This window comes from Camelus dromedarius, chromosome 34, assembly GCF_036321535.1.
Source record: "Camelus dromedarius isolate mCamDro1 chromosome 34, mCamDro1.pat, whole genome shotgun sequence".
Lineage (NCBI taxonomy): Eukaryota > Metazoa > Chordata > Mammalia > Artiodactyla > Camelidae > Camelus > Camelus dromedarius.
Genome location: NC_087469.1, coordinates 2893804 through 2913271, shown reverse-complemented (window position 1 = coordinate 2913271; position 19468 = coordinate 2893804). Strand labels below are relative to the sequence as shown.

The window sequence follows — 19468 nt, the reverse complement described above, 5'->3', positions numbered from 1 at the left end:
CTACTGGTATCTCTGGATCTCAGGAGACAGATGAAGGAATGAACTGACAGCCATATAGAATGAATTAAAACACGGAAGGAAGAGTTTAAGAAACTGAACGTGCCTTTCTTCTTTCTCCAGGTTCTCAACCCTTCTCTGCTGTGGCCCCTCCGATTCCCCTTCACCCTCCTTTGCCTCAAAGTGGGACCTCGAGGGAGGCGACGACTTCTGGATAGATGGGTCCCAATGGCTTTAGGACCTGGGGATAACTTCCCTTTGGAAGAGGGCGAATTGCCACGTTCTCTGAATGATCTGATGTGGATTCCACCTCCGAGAATCCCCGTAACACTCAACGTGCAAAACACAGTGAGGGAAGCAGAAATGACTCAGGGGAAGGAACTGGGAGTCTGAAAATTTGGATGAGAGGCTGTTCTGGGATTAAGGCATCAGGTTGGCAAGTGGCTGCCCTGATAACTCGGAAGGAAGGGGAACCCAAAGGAGTCAGGCTACTAACCAGCAAAACGAGCCTAAAACTACAGTGCCGTCCAACCAACTTACTGAGGAAAGTCAGCCCTCCCTCTGGAGTTCCAGGGACTCAGATGCCTTTCAGAAGTTATCCAGTGCTGCTGGCTGGATCAGATGTGGTCACGACTACCACAGCCCTTTCCCCTGGCTGATACCTGTCTTAAGAGTTATTTCCAGTGCCCTGAAAAGATCTGCAAAAATGTGCCAAGGTTTTCTACAGCATTTTTCAGTTTACAGCCCTGTGTGTGTGGATGGGCACTGCCTGCTGCCTGGAGTGGTGCCTTGGATGACTGCCTAACGGAAAAGGCGTGATGGGGGCAAATGGTCACCCCCTCACGAGGGAGCACCGTGGCCCCAGGCACCTCCTGCAGCAACTCAGGCTGCCCCTCCATCCTCGGATGCGTGTCCTGACGGCAGACTGAAGTCTTTCTCCAAAAGGTGGCCTGGGAGACGCTGCTGCCTGCGTCCCCCGGTGACTTCCACCAGGGTTCATGGAGCCCTCTTCTAAATTAATGGGGATGGATGGACTTAGGGGTGGATCAGAGCAGATCCCTAACCCTCTCCACTTTCGTGGTAGCCTTGTTGCTGGAATTCAAGCACCAGCAGGAGAAAAGGCATCTGTATGACAAAGGATAGGCAGTTTCTCAGGTACTGGCCACAGTAATCCAGTTTGGGGGAAAACATGGAGAAGGGCGAAGACAAAAAGAAACTCAAGATTGTAGCGCTATCTGCCTAGGGTTATTCACAAAGGGAGCGCTTTTCAGGGGCTGCCAACAAACAAGGCAGGGCGCGCTGGTGCAGAGTCAGTGCGTTGCTGCTGTGAAAAAACAGGACGCTGGGAAGAGCGACGCTGCAAGAGACTGAGGAAGATGCCGAGGATGCAGCCAAACTGTGAGGCTCCGCCACCCCCATCAGGAGGCCTCCCGCCCCGCCCCCGCCCCAGGAACTCAGACAGGAAACAACCGGCAAATGGTGCAGACTGATGAGCAAAACTGACCTACAAGGGGGGCCTCAGGGCTGGGACAAGAAAAGCCTTTTATGTTTCTTTTTCCTGCCTTAGTCTTCTCCTATCCTTTCTTGTAGATACGAAACCCTGTGCTCTGCGATTTCTTCGGAGCTTTCTTGCTTCACCTGCATCCAGAAAAACACACAAGTTGTGAGCATCTCTGGACAACCTTTCTCATCTTTCTCCTCTGATGTTCCTGCGCAAACAGGTCCTCAAGTGGGAGGAACATGCCACTCTCATCTCTTAATGCTGTCAATCTGCTGGGAAGAGACCTTCTGTATAAACTAAGGGCTACGATCATCTGCACCCCAGGCAGAGGATGTTTGGAGCTCCTGGGAGAGAAGGCACCTGGGCCAATCTTTACCTACACTGAGAGTAAATATGCACTGGGTCTGCCAGGCTTTGGGTCAGATTTTGAATGAGAGGTTTTCTAATCTCAATGGCAACCGACATGCCACATGGGAAACTGCTGACTTATGTCACTGCAACTTCCCCAACAGGTTTCCGTGTTCATTGTTGTGCTTTCCCAAGACAATGAGATGAAATTAATTTGCAGACCAAGCTGTGGAAAGGGCTACTAGGGTCCGGACTAGGGTAGCTGTAGCCATATTACTTCTATCCAGGGACTCCCACTCAGTTTCACACACATGCAACTTCTAGTGAACTAGGAATTGGAAGCCGAGGAGAGCTACGACGAACACAAATTATCTTGACCAACATATTCTTCGTAAGACTTTCACCATTATAACTTTTCATTACTCTGTAAATTCACTGTCTCGTATCTAATGGGATTATCTTTAATTTATTCATATATACCACTGTCACAAATTTGAAAAGCCCAATGATTCTACCATCCTTTGACAGAGGGCAATTCCATAAGCACTCAAACTAATAGGATGTTTGCTGTATCTTTTAACACCACCATATCCACGTCCCACTGGAGAACTGAGCTACAGTTGTTTATTATGTGCCATTAATTTATTTAGTCACTGTGATGGTCAATAGATTACAAATGTGTGGTTTGTAATGGACAGAAAAATTCAGGGAACCACATATTTTAATGTAGTTTGACTCAATACAGGACCCAGAAGAGAACAATGGGCGAACCATTCCACCTGCCACATCTATGAAGTACAATTTCATGTACGATACTGTGTTAAATTATAAATATACACACATCATTGACCAGGGTAACCACAGGACAGGAAAGGTTACTTTAGAATGATAACTGTTATCTTCCCATGGTAGACATGAGCAGCAGCCAAAACACATGGAGAAACCCAAGAAGGGAATCAGGCATCTGCTAGCGGAGACTGCTGCTTTTTGATTCTTTTCATGGCATTAAATAAAAAAAAGGGGAGAAATAAGGAGTCTTCTTCCAGTGATCTCATTTCCTCAAATATGGTTTTGTTCCAGGTTGAGTACTTGCTTTGAATTAACATATTACTTATAATGCTTGTCAAGAACCTTGGAAATCATAGGTAATTTTTATTTTCTTACTGTCTAAAATTTATGTAGTAAGAATATCCCTTCTACAATCAAAGGAAAGCTATTCTTTTTTTCTTTTTAGCATTTTTTTTTTTTTTTTTTTTTTTTTTTGCAGGGGGCAAGTAATCAGGCTTATTTATTTATCTGGTTTTTCAGCAGAGGTACTGGGGATCGCACCCAGGTCCCTGTGCGTGCTAAGCATGCGCTCCACCACTTGAGCTGTCCCCTCCCCCTCAGGAAAGCTATTCTTAAAATGTTTTTCCGTAAGTCATCTAAAATCTAACTGTAAAAACCAGACCTGGAATGAACGGCACGTTTAGCACTGTTCGCAGCAGTGAGTGTTATAAGCACTGGTGCTGCCACCACCAGCAGCGGCAGCACCGGCACCACACTCCTCAGCAGGCTCCTCCTGAGTACGCCCGCACAGCGGGAACAGCGCAGCAGCTGGAATTAGACGTGAGTTGACGTATTTTCTTTGGTCCCTCTCTGTGTGACCTTGGCAAGTTACTTACTCTGAACCTCCAATTTTCTCACAATTAAAAGGGAGACAGTCCCACCTACGCTTCAGGGCTGTGAGAACTGAACAAGGTACCAGCCCCAGGGCACCGAGCACAAGGCCTGGCACATAGAAGTGTCAGCAAATACTAGTTCCTCTACTTTCTCGTGTCCCTTTGGTCCTAATTTTTAGAAAATGGAAAAAAGCTTGTTTTGCAATGAAAATGAAACCAATGTCTTTGATAGCTTTAATCTCACCGTTGATAGTAAACTGTGATTTTTAGATCAATGTGTTTGTTGTGTGGAGATCACTAAACAGTTTTAGTTTTTAAAAGAAACCAGAAAGAGACCAAGGTCATCAGGGGACTCAACAAAATAATCCATGGCTTTTTTATAACCTCCCATATGTCACCTTCTATTTAAATCAAGAACACACCCTCCACTGGGAGATTCAAGTATGATTACAGAATTTCTGTGACTTTAATGGGTCATTGTATCAAGCTATGTATGATGATACAAGTTTGTCAGTGAAGTGACTACAATGAAAAATATGAGTAAAAAGTACCCTTTTAAACTAGAACATCGTATGTGAATATTTAGTACCAAAGTCCTTCAAGTTCAGATATAGTTAATTTAATTATATTTACATAATAATAAATATTTATTGAACATGAAATGATTAATATACCCAAGTGCCCTTCAGATACCTGATGACTTATTTTTTTTTTCATTTGTTAGGCCTGATTGTACATAAACCATGTTGGATATATAAACATAGATTTTTACTTTTAAAGAATACTTTTAAATACTAATGCATTTCCAGTGCTTAATGACTGTTAAGAAGAAATTCTCTTACATCCATCCCATGTTTCTTAAGCAGGGAGAGAGAAGTGTGGCTGGGTATTGTCTTCAATATAGAAGTAACAATATTTCACTTCCCATCAGTGCAGTCTAATTAAACTTCAATATCTTATAGTAACTTATGGTGAAAAAGAACATGAAAACAAATATATGTATGTCCTTTATGACTGAAGTATCGTGCTGTACACCAGAAATGGACACATTGGAAACTGACTATATTTCAATAAAAAAAAACTTCATATTGTATTTGAGAACCTATAATTCCACGTGCTGACTCATGGGCATCTAGAACTTTTTCTTTTAAACTGAAGGCTCATAATGATTAATTTATGCCTATTCTGTCACTGTTATAGCTACTCAACTTTTAACCCCAGATCTCTTTCCCACTACACAAGATCACTTTGAACCCAAAGCTAGTGGTCAGCATGCAATAGACCCCGAAAACTAAGTCTATGCCCCCTTGTCACAGATAACTGAATCAACGTTTATCAAGTTCTGTTCCAAAGAGAAATTCCACTCTCAGAGCCTCAGAGGCCTTTCCAGGGAGCAAGGAAGGGAATTTTTAAGTGGGACACAACAGCCCCGATCTGTACCCTCCAATTCAAACAACACTATGCTCTCGTTGGTTTTAAATACTGTTTTAAATTTACTTGCACGATTTGCATGATTGTACTGCTTTAAAGGAAAATAAAAGCGAAAAATCACTGACTCAGGACAATGCAAATTTCAATACCAAAGTCATAATGGAAGTCTTAACATGATATAGGTTTACTGTTATTCTCCAGTTGGTATGGACACAACAGCAGTGTGGCCAAGAGAGTTCTGAGAATGGGAAAGGGTGAGGGAAAAGGAAAGGAGAAAGGTTTCCTGACCTTATAATAAAGGTCCATAATTTGAAGCCAAAATTAGTAACAGGAAGCACATTTATCTAGTTTATTTCTAAATGGGTCTTTAGTCTAAAGATATTGAAAAGAACATATCTGTTAAGTAGGTGTAAAAATACCTTTTGTGTTAACAAAAGTAGAAAATACAGACTCGGATCACTTTTTCCCTATTTCTTATAATTGGGTCACTTTCCCACTTCTTAGAACTGGTAACACTAGTTAAGTGATCTATAATTAACTTTATTCATATGTAATTGGAGTACATGTTTCCTAGGTTAGGGTTTAAATAAGCACACTTGAGATAACAGAAAAGTTTACTGACCACTGGTCTATTAAAATTCACACCTGGTGACAAGCAGAAGCACACACCTGGGTCATAAAGAGACAGTGGAACACAGCTAGTATCTGTCTTTGTCAGACTCCAAGCTGATACAATTAAACAACAGGAAGAAATGAGTTCTCATTCTCTGATTCTTTTCATAGTATCTAAGGGTTTTCTTTAAAACAATAAGAGAAATGGGACACTGCCAACTAACCTGTAAGTAGTATCTACAACACTCGTCTGGGGGAAATTACACTGTCCTTTAATTAAGTTGGGACTTAAAAAACCTTTCACTGAGAGGCTATCCAATAGAAGTATAATGTGAATTATGCACGTAATTTTAAATGACCTAGAAGAGCACATTTTAAAAAGTAAACAGCAGGTGAAACTAATTTTAGTAGTATCTCATTTAACTCAATGTACCAAAAACGATCATTATAAACACATAATCAGCATAAAAGTTACTGATATATTTCACGTATTTTTTGTACTAAGTTTTCAAAATACGGTATGTATTTTACATTCACAGAATATCTCAATTTGGATTAGACACATTTCAAGAGCTCAGCAGGGACATGTGGCCAGTGGTCACCATGCAGGTCCACAGCACATAATTTTGATACATTTTTGTTAAAAGCCAAAACCAAATTTGAACGAACTCTGGCAAGCTGTCGTCTCACATCTGCAGTCCAAACCTAACACTTGGACCAAGTATGCAGGAAGATTTTATTCCCTGTAAGACACGGCTGTACTAAAATGGTGAACAGGCAACAGGACAGTAAACCCACCAGACAACTGACGGCAGGTTTTGCAGTCCAGGCAAGATGCCTTCAATACTCAGATTCACACTGGAGAGAGTCTCAAGTCCATGTACCTTCACAAACCAGATTAGAAACATGAAAGCCTTTGTGCCTTTAAAAAGTCAATCAGAAGCATAAACCCCATTTACACAGACTGCTAAATTCTGCTTGTATTTTATAAATATATGGGCTTAGCCCACTCTTCTTGATATAAAGAACAGTTATCAGAACTTGGGCATTTTTCTATTCACATTCCGACTCGAAGAATCTGTATCTGATTTCCGTTCAAGCTTTAAGAGAATGACTGCAATGATTTACCTGGAAGGCCTTTCTACATCGCAGTTAAGATTCAGATTTATACGAACACCAGCTAGTTCCTAACACTAGCCTTTCTGGTGGGGGTAGGGATCAAGTCATTCTGTATTCTCTGCCATTAGACTGGTATACAGAAGCAATGACATTTTTAGTTTTTTTTCCCAGGAGTTGTCCACAATTTAACGTTTGCATATATTTTCAAATATGAGTAGGAGTCTGCAGTCTTAGTGCTCAAATCCTTCCCTAAATTCCTCTGCAGAGGGAGCTTTCTTGAGGGCAAATCTGATATGTCATTTTTCCCTTGCTTAAATACTTTTGGTGGTTCCCTGTCACTAACATAGAGGCGATACACGCATGGATCCTTTTGGCCAAAAGTGCCCCACCGGAGATGTTTAGCAAAGGAAATATTTGTCCTAATACTCTGGACAAATATGCACAAATAAGGCCTACCCACCAGTCAGGAGATCTGATCTAAAACCAGAAACCTGGGTTTACTGACCAAGACGGAGGACCTACAATGAGGGAGTGGGGGCGGGGACGAGTTTCAATAGTTTGTATCAGAAAGGGAAGCCCCTGCTTGCATCCCACGGGACAGGAGAATTTGTGCCACAGCATGGTGTAGAGGTAGTGATGGGTTTTTTCTTGTTCACCACTCTTCTTTCATACGTTTGGCAGAAGCTCAAATAGAATATGGAGATACAATTTTAACAAAGTCAGGTGACTAGATCATGGAAGCTGACTGAAGAAATAAAGGACTTTCAGGAATCAAAGAGCACCGGCCTCCAACTTAACGCTCCCACCCTGCTGGCTCACAAGACTGAACGTTGTTAACGGCAGGACAAGTCATCTGAACCTAAAACCACAGGTCAATTAAAACTCTGGACTCGCTTGAGGAAAAATGAATGTAAACAGTCAGATAAATGTGGACAGAGACTAATTCTACACTCCACTGCTGAACTACCTCAGGTTTATTGGAATTACAGATTTTGAAGAATTGTAAAGCTACTTAGAAGAAATAAAAATGATGATTTCATGAGAATTTCATTTCAGAAACATGATAAATATTAATTATGCTTTATTTCTGTGTCTATATGTGGAGTACACATTGCCTGGTATATCTATATTAGCAATATTTGCCCTATCAAGGAAACAGGATTATTTGCTGAGTGACGAATTTGCTGACTTACTGAGAGGTTTTTTTGTTTTATTTTGTTTTTGCTTTAAGAATCAAAATTAACTGCAGCTTTTTATATCTGTTAGTCCAGTTCCACTAAATATAAATCTCATTCTGTTTCATATTCACAAACCAAGTTCTTTTTGAATGCTTAATATTTTATATTCAAAAGTTTATGGCTTTCTCTAAACTTAGTTTATCCTCTTTTCTATTTTTGAATCCTTATGTCCGCTTTGCTCCTGTAACTAGCAATGAAGTAGCTCTCACAAGTTATGCTAGACTACAGTCTAGGTATTTGTCAATTTTGGGTGAATGGCTTATTCTGCAAACTAACCCAGAACGTCTATCAGTGTGGCACATTTTTAAGAGGATTTTAATAAGCTGAAAGTAGAAGCATGCTCCCCTGCAAGGCAACACAGGATCCCTGCAATTTGGGGAACTACACTGTATATCACGGTCATATGGCTTGTCCCTGGGCAATTTTGGAGTCATCTAGATCTAAGAGCACACGTTTCCTTTATGAAACTCCTTTTTGAAGCATCACTGAAAATCACTAATGAAATAAACCTAAAGAATTAAAATATAAAATATGAAATAGGTCAAAAGAATAAGATAGACTGCTAAATTGCTGTCTAAGTGTTGAATAAAAAAAAACTGGAACTAAGTTTTCATTACATTAGTCATTATGCTCTAGATTAAAATACAGGTGCTAGCTCTTTAACGTAATAACTAAGTTCCTGAGCACCTATTACATGCCAGGCATTTGGTATTAATTATCTTTAACTCTAGTAACAAGCCTGCGAGACAAGAGTTCCTTGCAATTCTGAAAACAGAGATTGGAGAGTTTAAACAACTTACTCAGAATCACAAAGGCAGTGTGTAGAGAGCTAATTTTTTTAAGTCTAGTTTGGTAATTTTAATAAAAATGCCTTTCTTTTTTACTTTTAGCTTACACCTAAAGAATCATTTGTTTCAGTTCCACGGGCTAGCATTTCAATGCAACTGAAATATATTCATCTTATATGTGGAATACAGCTGCCTGAGAAATCAGAAAGGCAATAAAACAGTATTCTATTCTTAACTCACTCACATTTCTCATTATAATGTGTACACATTTATTATATAACAGGTTTGCTGAAGTACCATGAGTAGGGCATTAATTTAAAAAAGTAAAAGCATGCTAGTTATATTTTATGCAACAGGAAACGGGTACAATCTCTGCATTTTTGTTTAGTTAAGATTCTGAATTTGAAGTAGTTATGTATTTCTAAATGACTTTTTAACTTTCTGTAGCTCTCATAAATGGCAGAATGTAAAAGTTTACTATGAATTTTCATGAGTTCTGACACTTTCAAAGTTATGGACGTGGCACATTTCATGGTGACTGACAGTATGATGCTGCTATAATAAAAAATCTCCTGTCAGCTTCTCTCCTGACATGTCTGAAGCCTCTCGGTTCATGAGTCAGATTAAAATACGTGCTGGAGGGAGGAACCGAATCTGTACTGTCCCATCTTTACAGCAAAAGAAACAGGATGGGGACAAAACAGTGCAGGGGTAGAAACTTGTTTTTAATAATTACATATAATAGGTTGTTTGAAATGCCTTAATCATGCCATTTATTTTTGTACCTCACTATGAGGAGTAAGTTGGGAGTTTTATGCAAATTTTCAGTTATCCAGGTACTTTTCATTGCCCCTGGGAACGAGGCTGCAGTCATGTGAGTTGATCCAACTGTGCCATCCATTATCTAAATGATAACCATTTAAAACAATTCATTTCTATGGGCCCTAAGTTTTATAAATCTCATGCTGTTTTTTCCCCTCCAAGGTCTGCTTCTGCCCACCCAAAAGTCTATTTACCTCCAATGCCCAATTCTCCACTTGTATCTTTCATGTCTCCTCCTTCAAAAATTAAACTCCCACATTGTGGTTGTGGAGACACGCTCCCATCCCCCCTCAGCGAATACAGTTCTGTTCTTAAACACAAAACTAAAAAACCCCTCCCTAACTCTTCTGCCTCCTCCTTCTGCCCTTCCTCCTGTCAGCTTCCTAGGATAACAGTCTAGCTCTGTTCCTTCATTGCTTGACATCTAGTAGCTGGGCTTCTGTCTCTAACACCACGCAGCTTCCCAGCCGTCACGCCCTTGGGGCTTTTCAGTGCTACTCTCCTGAGAGCCTCCTCTTCCTTGAGTTGATGGCATCTGTATGCCTCTCAGTTTTTCTAGCGCTGAACTTTTTTTCTAAGACTGGTATTTTTCACACGTCTCTTTTCCTGGATCACCACTTTCTTCTAATCCACACTTTTCATGTTGAATGGTCCTCAACACTGGCTATGCATCAGAAATACCTTTGCACTTGAAAAATACTGTATAGTAACTTGGGTTGTGCCATATTTCCAAGAGCTGGGCCTTGGAAGATGCATTTCTGAGAACCCGTCTGGTATCTCTGGTACGTGGCTCTGGTCTTCAGTGTTCCGCCAGGACCTGTTACCTTCCTTCATTACTCTCTCGCTTGGCAATTCCATGGTGTTTTGGCTTGATGTATTGTCCCTCTGCTAAGGTAACTGCTCACTGGTTGTAGATTATTATAAGGAAATAATCATTTCATGACCAAGTTTGGGAAAGATTAGACAAGGGAGAGGTTATTTTACGGAAGGACTTCTCAAGGCAGTATGTATACTGCATACCTCTACGACACTCAAGGCTCTTTTTACTCTGTTAAAAAGGGTTGTTTGCGTTCAAATTGATCTCCGACCTCCTAATCATGGCTAGATTATTAGTTTAAGGCACAACTCTACTCTTGACATTTCCCCCCTCAAAAATCTTCAGTTGCCTTTGGATTAGAGCCAAGTTTAAATTCTCTAACTTGGCATTCAAGGCCTTGGAATATCTGCCTTCAACCTTTTCAACTTGATTTCACCTTTCATTATATGATGAAAAGTGAAGTCAGACATATTTGGGTTTGAATTATGTTTTACCTTGGGTAAGTAATTGAAATACTGCAAGTCTCATTTGCTTATAAACGAAAGGATAAACTTTTTAGGTGGAAGCAGTATTATTTTGACAAGTTGGCCCTTCTCATACCCTGTGCAGAAATACTTGGTATCACCTACTAAAAAACACTGGTTCTTAAATTTCAGTATGCACCTATATCTGGAGGGAACTCTAATTCAAAAAGATGTACAAACCCCAGTGTTCATAGCAGCACTACTTACAATAGCCAAGACAAGGATGCAACCTGGATGTCCATCAACAGATGACTGGATAAAGAAGATAGACACACACACACACACACGCATGCACACACAGAGAGAGGAATACTATTCAGCCATAAAAAAGAATAAAATAATGCCATTTGCAGCAACATGGATGGACCTGGAGATCATCATACTAAGTGAAGTAAGCCAGAAAGAGAAAGAAAAATACCATATGATATCACTGAACTTATTTACAAAACAGAAACAGACTTGCAGGCATAGAGAACAAACTTACAGTTACCAGGCGGTTAAGGGGATGGGAAGAGATAAATTGGAGTTCAAGATTTGCAGATATTAACTACTTTAGATAAAACAGATAAACAATAAGTTTCTACTGTATAACATGGGGAACTATTTTCAATATCTTATAGTAACCTATAATGAAAAAGAATATGAAAAGGAATATATGTACATGTATGTGTGACTGAAACATTATGCTGTACACCAGAAATTGATGCAACATTGTAAACTGACTACATTTCAATTAAAAAATTACATTTCAGTAATGCATCACTATCAGCAGGTGTATCTGTTACAAAAGGAGATGTCTGGGCTACACCTTGATCTGGGCAGTGGTAGGTCTATGTGTGGGCTTGGTAGGTGTCTAGAACTACACTCTCCAGTATATAGCCAATCACTACAGGTGGCTATTGGGCACCTGTAGTGTGGCTCTTCTGAACTGAGATGTGCTCTAAAGGTAAGATACCTGATTTTAAGACTTAATATGACAGAAATAATGCAAAAATCTCTCATTAATAATGTCTTTTATTGAACATACATTGAAATAATAGTTTTGCTCTATTAGCCTAAATAAAATACACGATTCACATTAAATTTCACCTGTTTCTTTTAATTTTTAATGTGGGTACCAGAAAATTTTAAATGACGTATGTGCCTCACATTATAATTCCATTGAACAGCACTGTTCTAGAATGCACACTTGTTAGAACAAGTTCCCCAGATGATTCTTTGGTAATTATCCTCAGATCACCTTGAGAAACAATATATTAAGAAATTCTAAGCTTTCTGAAAGAACTGATGCCTATATACTTTTATATCCCCACAGGAGTCTAAAGACTGTGGGCAGTTAGCTATACACTAATTGAATGTAGATGTACTTTACATCTTAAGCCATCAAAATTCATTAAAAAAAAAAAAAGCTCATTGGGAGTTTCATTTTTGTTTTTTTTTCTCCCAGTTCCTAAAAAAACTAATTTTGAATTACATTTCTTAAATGGAAATTATAGCTGAAGTTCTCTGAAATTATAGCTTTGATTTGTTCCCAAATCAATAAAAATAATTTTCTAAGAGAACTGGGATTCCTCCTCGACGGTTATGTGACTTTGTGTAGAAATAGGTTGTTGATCTCACCAGATTCCAAAATTGTTGAGTATGATGATGCTCAAGTTCTTCAGTTAAAACTAGCGTTTGCCACTAAGCCAGGACACGTGCTAATTTTTATACCCCAGCAACCTAGTTAGATGAGTGAGAAAAAGAGACCTATCTAGGGAAAAGGGGGGGGTCTTCATTTAGGGACAAATGGGGAGAGAATGGCCAACTGCCCTGGAATAGAGAGACAGAGAACTAAGACACAATCAGAAACGTGGAAGCCAACGCTGGGATGCAGAACCACCCTGGCTTTAATGACTGTGAGCAGAGTCACAAAATAAGAAGATAGGTTTTAAAGACCGTTGGGCGGTGATCAGGGAAGGTTTCTCCACTTACCTCATCGCCACGTTGCTGCCGTCGATGACTATCGGTCTCAGGTTCTCCCCGTCATCTGCTGCCACCTCTTGCATTGGAGATTCTGACCGCTGGGATTCCAGGGAAGATGTTTCCCGCATCACACTGGTAACTGTACTAACCGTTTGTTCAGCCTCACTTTTGTTTCCAAGTTTGACAAGTTCCCCCAAAATGTCATTGATTAAAGCGTCGGTACCGAGTTTGTTCAGCACGAGCTGAACCTGTTCTTCAGAGTAACCTAACTTCAGTGCAAACTCCAGTTTTGTTTGGTATTCTCGCACCACATCAGGGGGCTTCCTCGCCTCCTTGGATGTCGCCTGGGACTCCTCGGGTTTAAAGTCTTGCAAAATGTCACTGCGTTTGAGGATGTGAGGCTCTAGGCAGGGAGACCGACACAGCTGTCTGTGGGTCTTGGTTAGGAAGCATGGCTCCGCTGAACCGCTGCTCACCGGTTCTGACTCATTATCGGAGTTGGTGCTTTCTTCAGAGTCACCAGAGCTCACATTCTCTTCAGACACCTCTTTTTCTTCCTTCCCGGAATTAACTTTATCCATTGTTGGTTTTTCTACCATTGACAAAGGTACAGATGCATTTACACGGGGGTCAGTGCTCTCCACATGAAGGTGGTCGAGGTCATGCCCCGGGTGATCCTTCAAGCCCATGAAGCTGTTCTGTGTACTTGACTCCACTTTGCTGTTTTTTCTATATTCTTGAATGCAAAGCACCCCGTATTCCTAGAGGAAAAAAAAGTGGAATACTTAGAATCCCATATTTACTGGTTCGTTTCTGTGTCAATAAAGAAGTTGGGAGAGAACTGCCAAACCACCGAGTATCAACTTTGTGTTTCATCTGCATCCTCTCATCCTTCGTTAACACCCTTCCGAACAGTATCATGCCCAGTTTTTTAGATGACGAAGTTAGGAACCAGAAAGGCCAAATATCCCTCCAAGGCAACAGAGTGAACAAGCAGAGGAATGGGGTTTTTCACCCCATTTTGCCCGACTCCAAAACCCATGCCCTTTCTGCTGCTCCTGTGGCTTCTCAATCTTGATGGGAAAGATTTTCCCACAGTTAGAAAGGCCCACGTTTCTAGAGTGACACACAGAATATTATTTTAAAAAAGCACGTTTTAGACATGCTATGACAGGTTATGTACATTTCCTCTAAAAGATTTCATAAAAAGTTGCAAAAATTCTTTTAAAGAGAAAGTCATGTGGCAAGGAAAACCTTAAGTTTTTATAATTTAAAAGTTATTGTTAATTTGGATCAAGCTTCACAACAATCTGAAGACTTTCAAAATTAATTTAGGTACTGTGATGAAAGAATACATATTCTACAACAGCCAGCAAAGAATTAAAATAATTACAGGGTGAATTATATTCCACTTAAGAGATGAATAGTTTTGCCCCAATGATCTTTATTTTGTGAACACTGAATACAGTAAGATAGGTTTTAAAGACCGTTGGGCGGTGATCAGGGAAGGTTTCTCCACTTACAACTTGAACACAATTCTCAGCATCGTGCTACCCTTATTAAGTGCCAGGAATACAACCGTCTTTTTCATTTCAGGGGAAAAGTTCTTTTTATTCTGTGCGTATTTATAAAAAGCATAGAAATGGCTGATTTCACACAAAATTAGCAGCAAATAATTAAGTACACTGAATAAATGGTATCTTAATTTCTTGAATTTTATGGCAGAAAATATTTCTGAACTCATTAGCTAACCATTGCCTGCGCCTGGTTAAAAAGTCATCTTTTCTTCTACTTTTCCCTTACAGGAATGCTTTTACTGTTTTACCATTTAAAATGCTTTTGCTGTTTTACCATTTTCCTTAAAGTCTGCTGAGAATAACTGTTATTTCTCTATCAGGAACAGGCTAGCAAAATAAAATGATTTTCTCTTGTGCTTCATTGTCAGGACCACAGGCACATCAGTAGTTTACTTGTTAAGGCAATGCCAGTGCTCCATCCATGGGTAGCATTAGTAAGCCGGTGGTGGCTGAATTTGAGACTGTCATAAAACACCTATTTAAATAAACTAAAAAAGAAAATTGGAAAAACATTTTATTCTGCAGCTCTTCAACATTTTACTTACACTAGAAAGGAGCTATTATTTAAATGTTAAGAGAAAACGCAGAGTGATTTTCTAAGAAGCCACACATTTGAATGCATTTCGTGAACTTATTAAAGAGTGAAGCGTTTCTACATAATGAAATAAATTATATAAACTACGGTAAACACTAGAGAAGAGAGTATTTGAGAATCCTTAGCTTGATAACAATACACTTAAAATTCCTTCAGTGAAGAACTCCTACACACTCCTCCAGGATTTTCTTCCGGTTTTATCCCTTGAGAAGACAGATAACTCTAAACAATATCACTGTTCTACTAATATAGCATTCATTAGTTTTAAAGAAACATCACCCTCTCCTGGTTCCTGACTGCAAAACTGATAAAAAGAAATATTCCTTAGAAGATCTCTAAATCCATCTGCTCCATTATGAAGCTTTATCGGTTTCAATTTTTTTTTCTATTAAAATGGATATGCATGAGCCCAATTATTTAGAATTAAAGGAAAGGATTTTGAAAGCAAATCTTCACACTCAGTGATTTATTAACTACTGTAATATACTGACATCGTAAAGCAAGTAACAAATCACAACAGCATCCTAATAAAGTGATACAGTTAAAAGAAAAATCTGCACTGTGGTCTTCGTAGGGCTCCCACCAAAAGTATCTTAAACAAGGAAAACCTATTGGAAGCTGGGCTGCCTGGCAACCAGAGCTGGTTGCTAAGCGGCACTCTGTTAACGTGCCATCATGAATGCTAGCACAGTGAAAGAATAATTTGGTATGAACAAAAGCCTATAAAAGAGACTGGGACTTAAGTGCGTCTGGTTTACCCTCCGAGAACAATGCAGCTGCCAAACCAATCTGGAAGCTCCGACATCATTGTTCTGTAAACCCCACAATCTGCTCTGGCTGCAGGAAGTGCATTTAATGGGCAACATTTTTGATCTCCCCTGAAAAGTTTGGGTTTTGCATAAGTGCTGTTGTGAGATAATTCTTCAAGATAATGAATGACTCACTGACCAACTCCCTGAACTGAACTAGGAAATATTATTTTAATATTGGGCTGCAGTATTTTTCCTTTGGACTGTTTCAAACAAGATGAATATTTCATGAAAAATACAGCCAGTGGGGAACATTAGAATGAAATGTTGTGTTTACAGAATAAGTGAATTATTTTTAATTTTCACATTTTTCAAAGAGGCAAAGCCAGACACTATAAAGGTTTTAAACTGAAAATTATCCACCCTAAAAAAGTATTTAAATCTTCCTGTATCACTTCCAGTCTGATACAAAAAATTTCAGGTGACTCTTTGTAAATCTACTTTCCTATATAATTTTATTATACGGCTAAAATGATTAAACAGAAAAAATGAGGTTATCAGTTGCTTGCTTTTTATAATATTAAATCAGATAAGCTAGCATTTGTATTCAAATATATTTAGTAACTACCACACACATTTAACTTGTGGTGATTCATATAATTTATATAGATTATTTAAATAAAAAGTTTCCAGGTGGGCTAACAAGATTTTTAACATTAAATGTAAGTGTAAGCATGATCTACACTACTTAAAAAAATTAACACTTAATTTTGTTAGGCAAAATAACTTAAAATATTCTGGTTGAACTTTTTTTTTCCACACTGACAGGCCTCTCTTTATCTTCCAGATTTCATTGGTTACCACAGAGAAAGTTATCCAGTGTCATCTTGTACTAAACAAGCAGTTAAATAATTTTTAGTTCCTGTAAATCATTTGATTAAATATGAAATAGTGCATAGACAAATGAGGCCAATTACCAGGCCTGTAAGCTGCGTATGTTTTCTCCATTACATAATACAAATTTGAAATAACTTACTTTTATTGACCCAAGTGGTAAAGATCTGGTTTTTAAAACTTTAATCTCTAAAACGCTGCATTATCTACTTGTAATTAGTAAAAGACTGCCCTGACTTCATATGGCACTAAAAAAGAATTTGGCAATATTTTGAAATCAACCAATAAAAAATTAAATGCTAGTCTTAAGATTTAAAAACTGATAAAAATATTTTCATAGGCTACTACTTAATGTAACGTAATGTGTAAACTTACAATGCATTATTACAAGAAATCTTATGACAAAGAATGGTATATGATTTTTATTTTTGTTCAGTGCCTTAAAAATGATCGATATAATTTTGAAAAAGATAACAAAGACTCCAATAACATCACAAAATTTACTTTTACAGGCAAGGGAGAAAACACTTTTCTCCTTCATTTCTAAACCATTTATTAGACTTAAGTTTTGCCACTTATTCAACTGCAAACATATATAAATCATCCTTAAATCAATCGGCTATAAGAGTAATTTATATTATAAATTTATTTATATTTATTTAGTATTTATAAAATTTACCTCATTTTATAAAGAAGCAGCATAAAGTAGGTCAGTGTTTATACTCCCACAGTTATCAAAAAACTCCAAGAAACATGGCTTAACTTTTAAGCTCTACATCAGGGACCTAACTGGCCTTTACATACTATATTCATGAACACAATAGAGATTGGGCACACATATAATGGTCTGAAAACAGATTTCTACACTTATAAAGCTGTAGATTTCCTCCAGATATTGTACTGGAAACTAAAATAACTTTTCTTACTGAAGGCCTAATAAATTAAAAATCAAGTAATACTGTATGTTGGAAAAGAACTAAATTTTCACACTGATATCGTAGATGGTAAAGCGTAACTAATTATTTTAATTGCCAAAAAGAAGCTTTATAGTAGCTAACAGCAAGTTTAGGATATAATGGCTATTTACTAGAAATACGTTGTATATACACACATTCCTTGATTTAATAAGCATACTTTCTGAAAGTTCTCATTAGATGACTTGGATAATCCTTCATCTCAAATCCAGTAAAAAAAAAAAATTTTTTTTTTTAATGCTCTAAGGAACATCATATTAATCAGGAATATTAGACCGTAAACTTGTTAAATCAGTTTGTTTGTTTGTGTTTGCAACGTCAAGTTACAATGCCATAAAGAGGGTTCTGGTTGTTGCCCAAATGGTAACAGTATGAGAACAATGAAAATAAAATAATGAATATGTAATAAATACCCACTGCTGTAGTCTCTGCGTATTTAATTACCATTGTATTTCAGGGTGCTGTTGTCTGCATCCCTCCAGCTAACAAAAGAAGGATGTCCCTTTGAACAGATTGGTTAATGCTCTGGGGCAACAGATGTCTCCTGGAACTGCAGGAGACCAGCAACTGGTGGCCTGCCCATCTTCTGAAAACTTTCAATAGACTTATGCATATGTTCACACAATAGGGCATGTGGTAGAAATGAAAACCTCTTTTTAACCCTTTATGCACTTTCTTTCCCTCCCAACTGATAGATGAAAGTCTTTGTCTCCTCCTCCCTTCCCCATTACAGAACTCTTGAAAGCAATAGTTCTCGGAGTGACATCTTCCATCTAACATCTGAAACAAATGCAAGGGGAAAAATAATGTAGGGGGAGAAGAAATTGGAAACTGTACACGAATACTGAAACTGCTGACGAAGTAACTGAATGCTTAACCATCATAATTAAAACAAGCTGTTTGAAACATCTACATCATCAATCCATCACAAGCTCGATTTTTAAGACAATGGAAAAATCTATCAAATCTGATTCATTTTACAGCATCCAGGTCTGACAGTGACACCTTAAGAAACCTAAGAATGTGACAAGATAAAATCTAAATTCACTGTTTATCAAAATATCAGAACCTGTTGTAACGTATCTTTAAGTCCCAAATGATTACATGCCATGCAAATGTTCATGAAGCTGTAATATTTATATAACTCCAGAATATAGAAATGTTAAAAAAAATCTGCTTCACAGACATATTTTTACAGAAAGAATTACATTTTCTGGGATTTTGGCAGTATGTAATGATCTGCAGGCTTTCACTTGAGGTGCGGTCTATCCTTTACAGAGCTTAAATTAATACGCTGAGTATTTAGCAAAGTTTAACTTCCAAGGCATTAAGTAGCACATATACTCACGTTAGCAGGAAAATATAAAGACATTGGTTTCTGTAGCAGCTTCAGCAGTAACTCCTTAACACAATTTCAGCTGCAGACTTGCAGGCGGGCAAGAAGCACAATGAATGGTTGAACAGATGGAATGGCAGTGTCTTTGCTTAACCTATTACCGAGTGGAATCACAGCCAATCCCAGGCCAGTGAGCTCACAATTAGTGGGCCAGGCAGATGCAAGGCAACCTCAGCACCCTGCGTCAGGTTCGCAGGTTTTCTAAGATAAGCAAGTTGATGTCATTGTCGGGTCCGCCCGGGGCGGCATGTGTATTAACGAGGGGTGTGAGGCAACAATGGGCCATACAAAGCGGACTAGTAGGCAGCTGCTCTTTGAGAGCAGAGTCATTAGGGAGCAGCCTGCCAACAAGAAACACCTGGCTTGGGCAGACTTCAGCTTTTCCTCCTTGTGTTTTTGATGCAGGAAACAAAGAAACCAATTATATTTTAAAGTAGTAAAAGTTGCATGTTTCCAAAAA

General features: G+C 38.7%; 1 protein-coding gene across 1 annotated transcript in view; it reads right to left on the bottom strand.

The window, feature by feature from the left end:
- ZC3H12C (zinc finger CCCH-type containing 12C) overlaps positions 1-19468 on the bottom strand; it is a 67158-nt gene that overhangs the window by 20374 nt on the left and 27316 nt on the right. The window contains exon 2 of the mRNA XM_031443760.2: positions 12833-13584. Coding sequence (XP_031299620.2) covers positions 12833-13584 — 752 coding nt within the window. The remainder of the gene's footprint in view (positions 1-12832; positions 13585-19468) is intronic.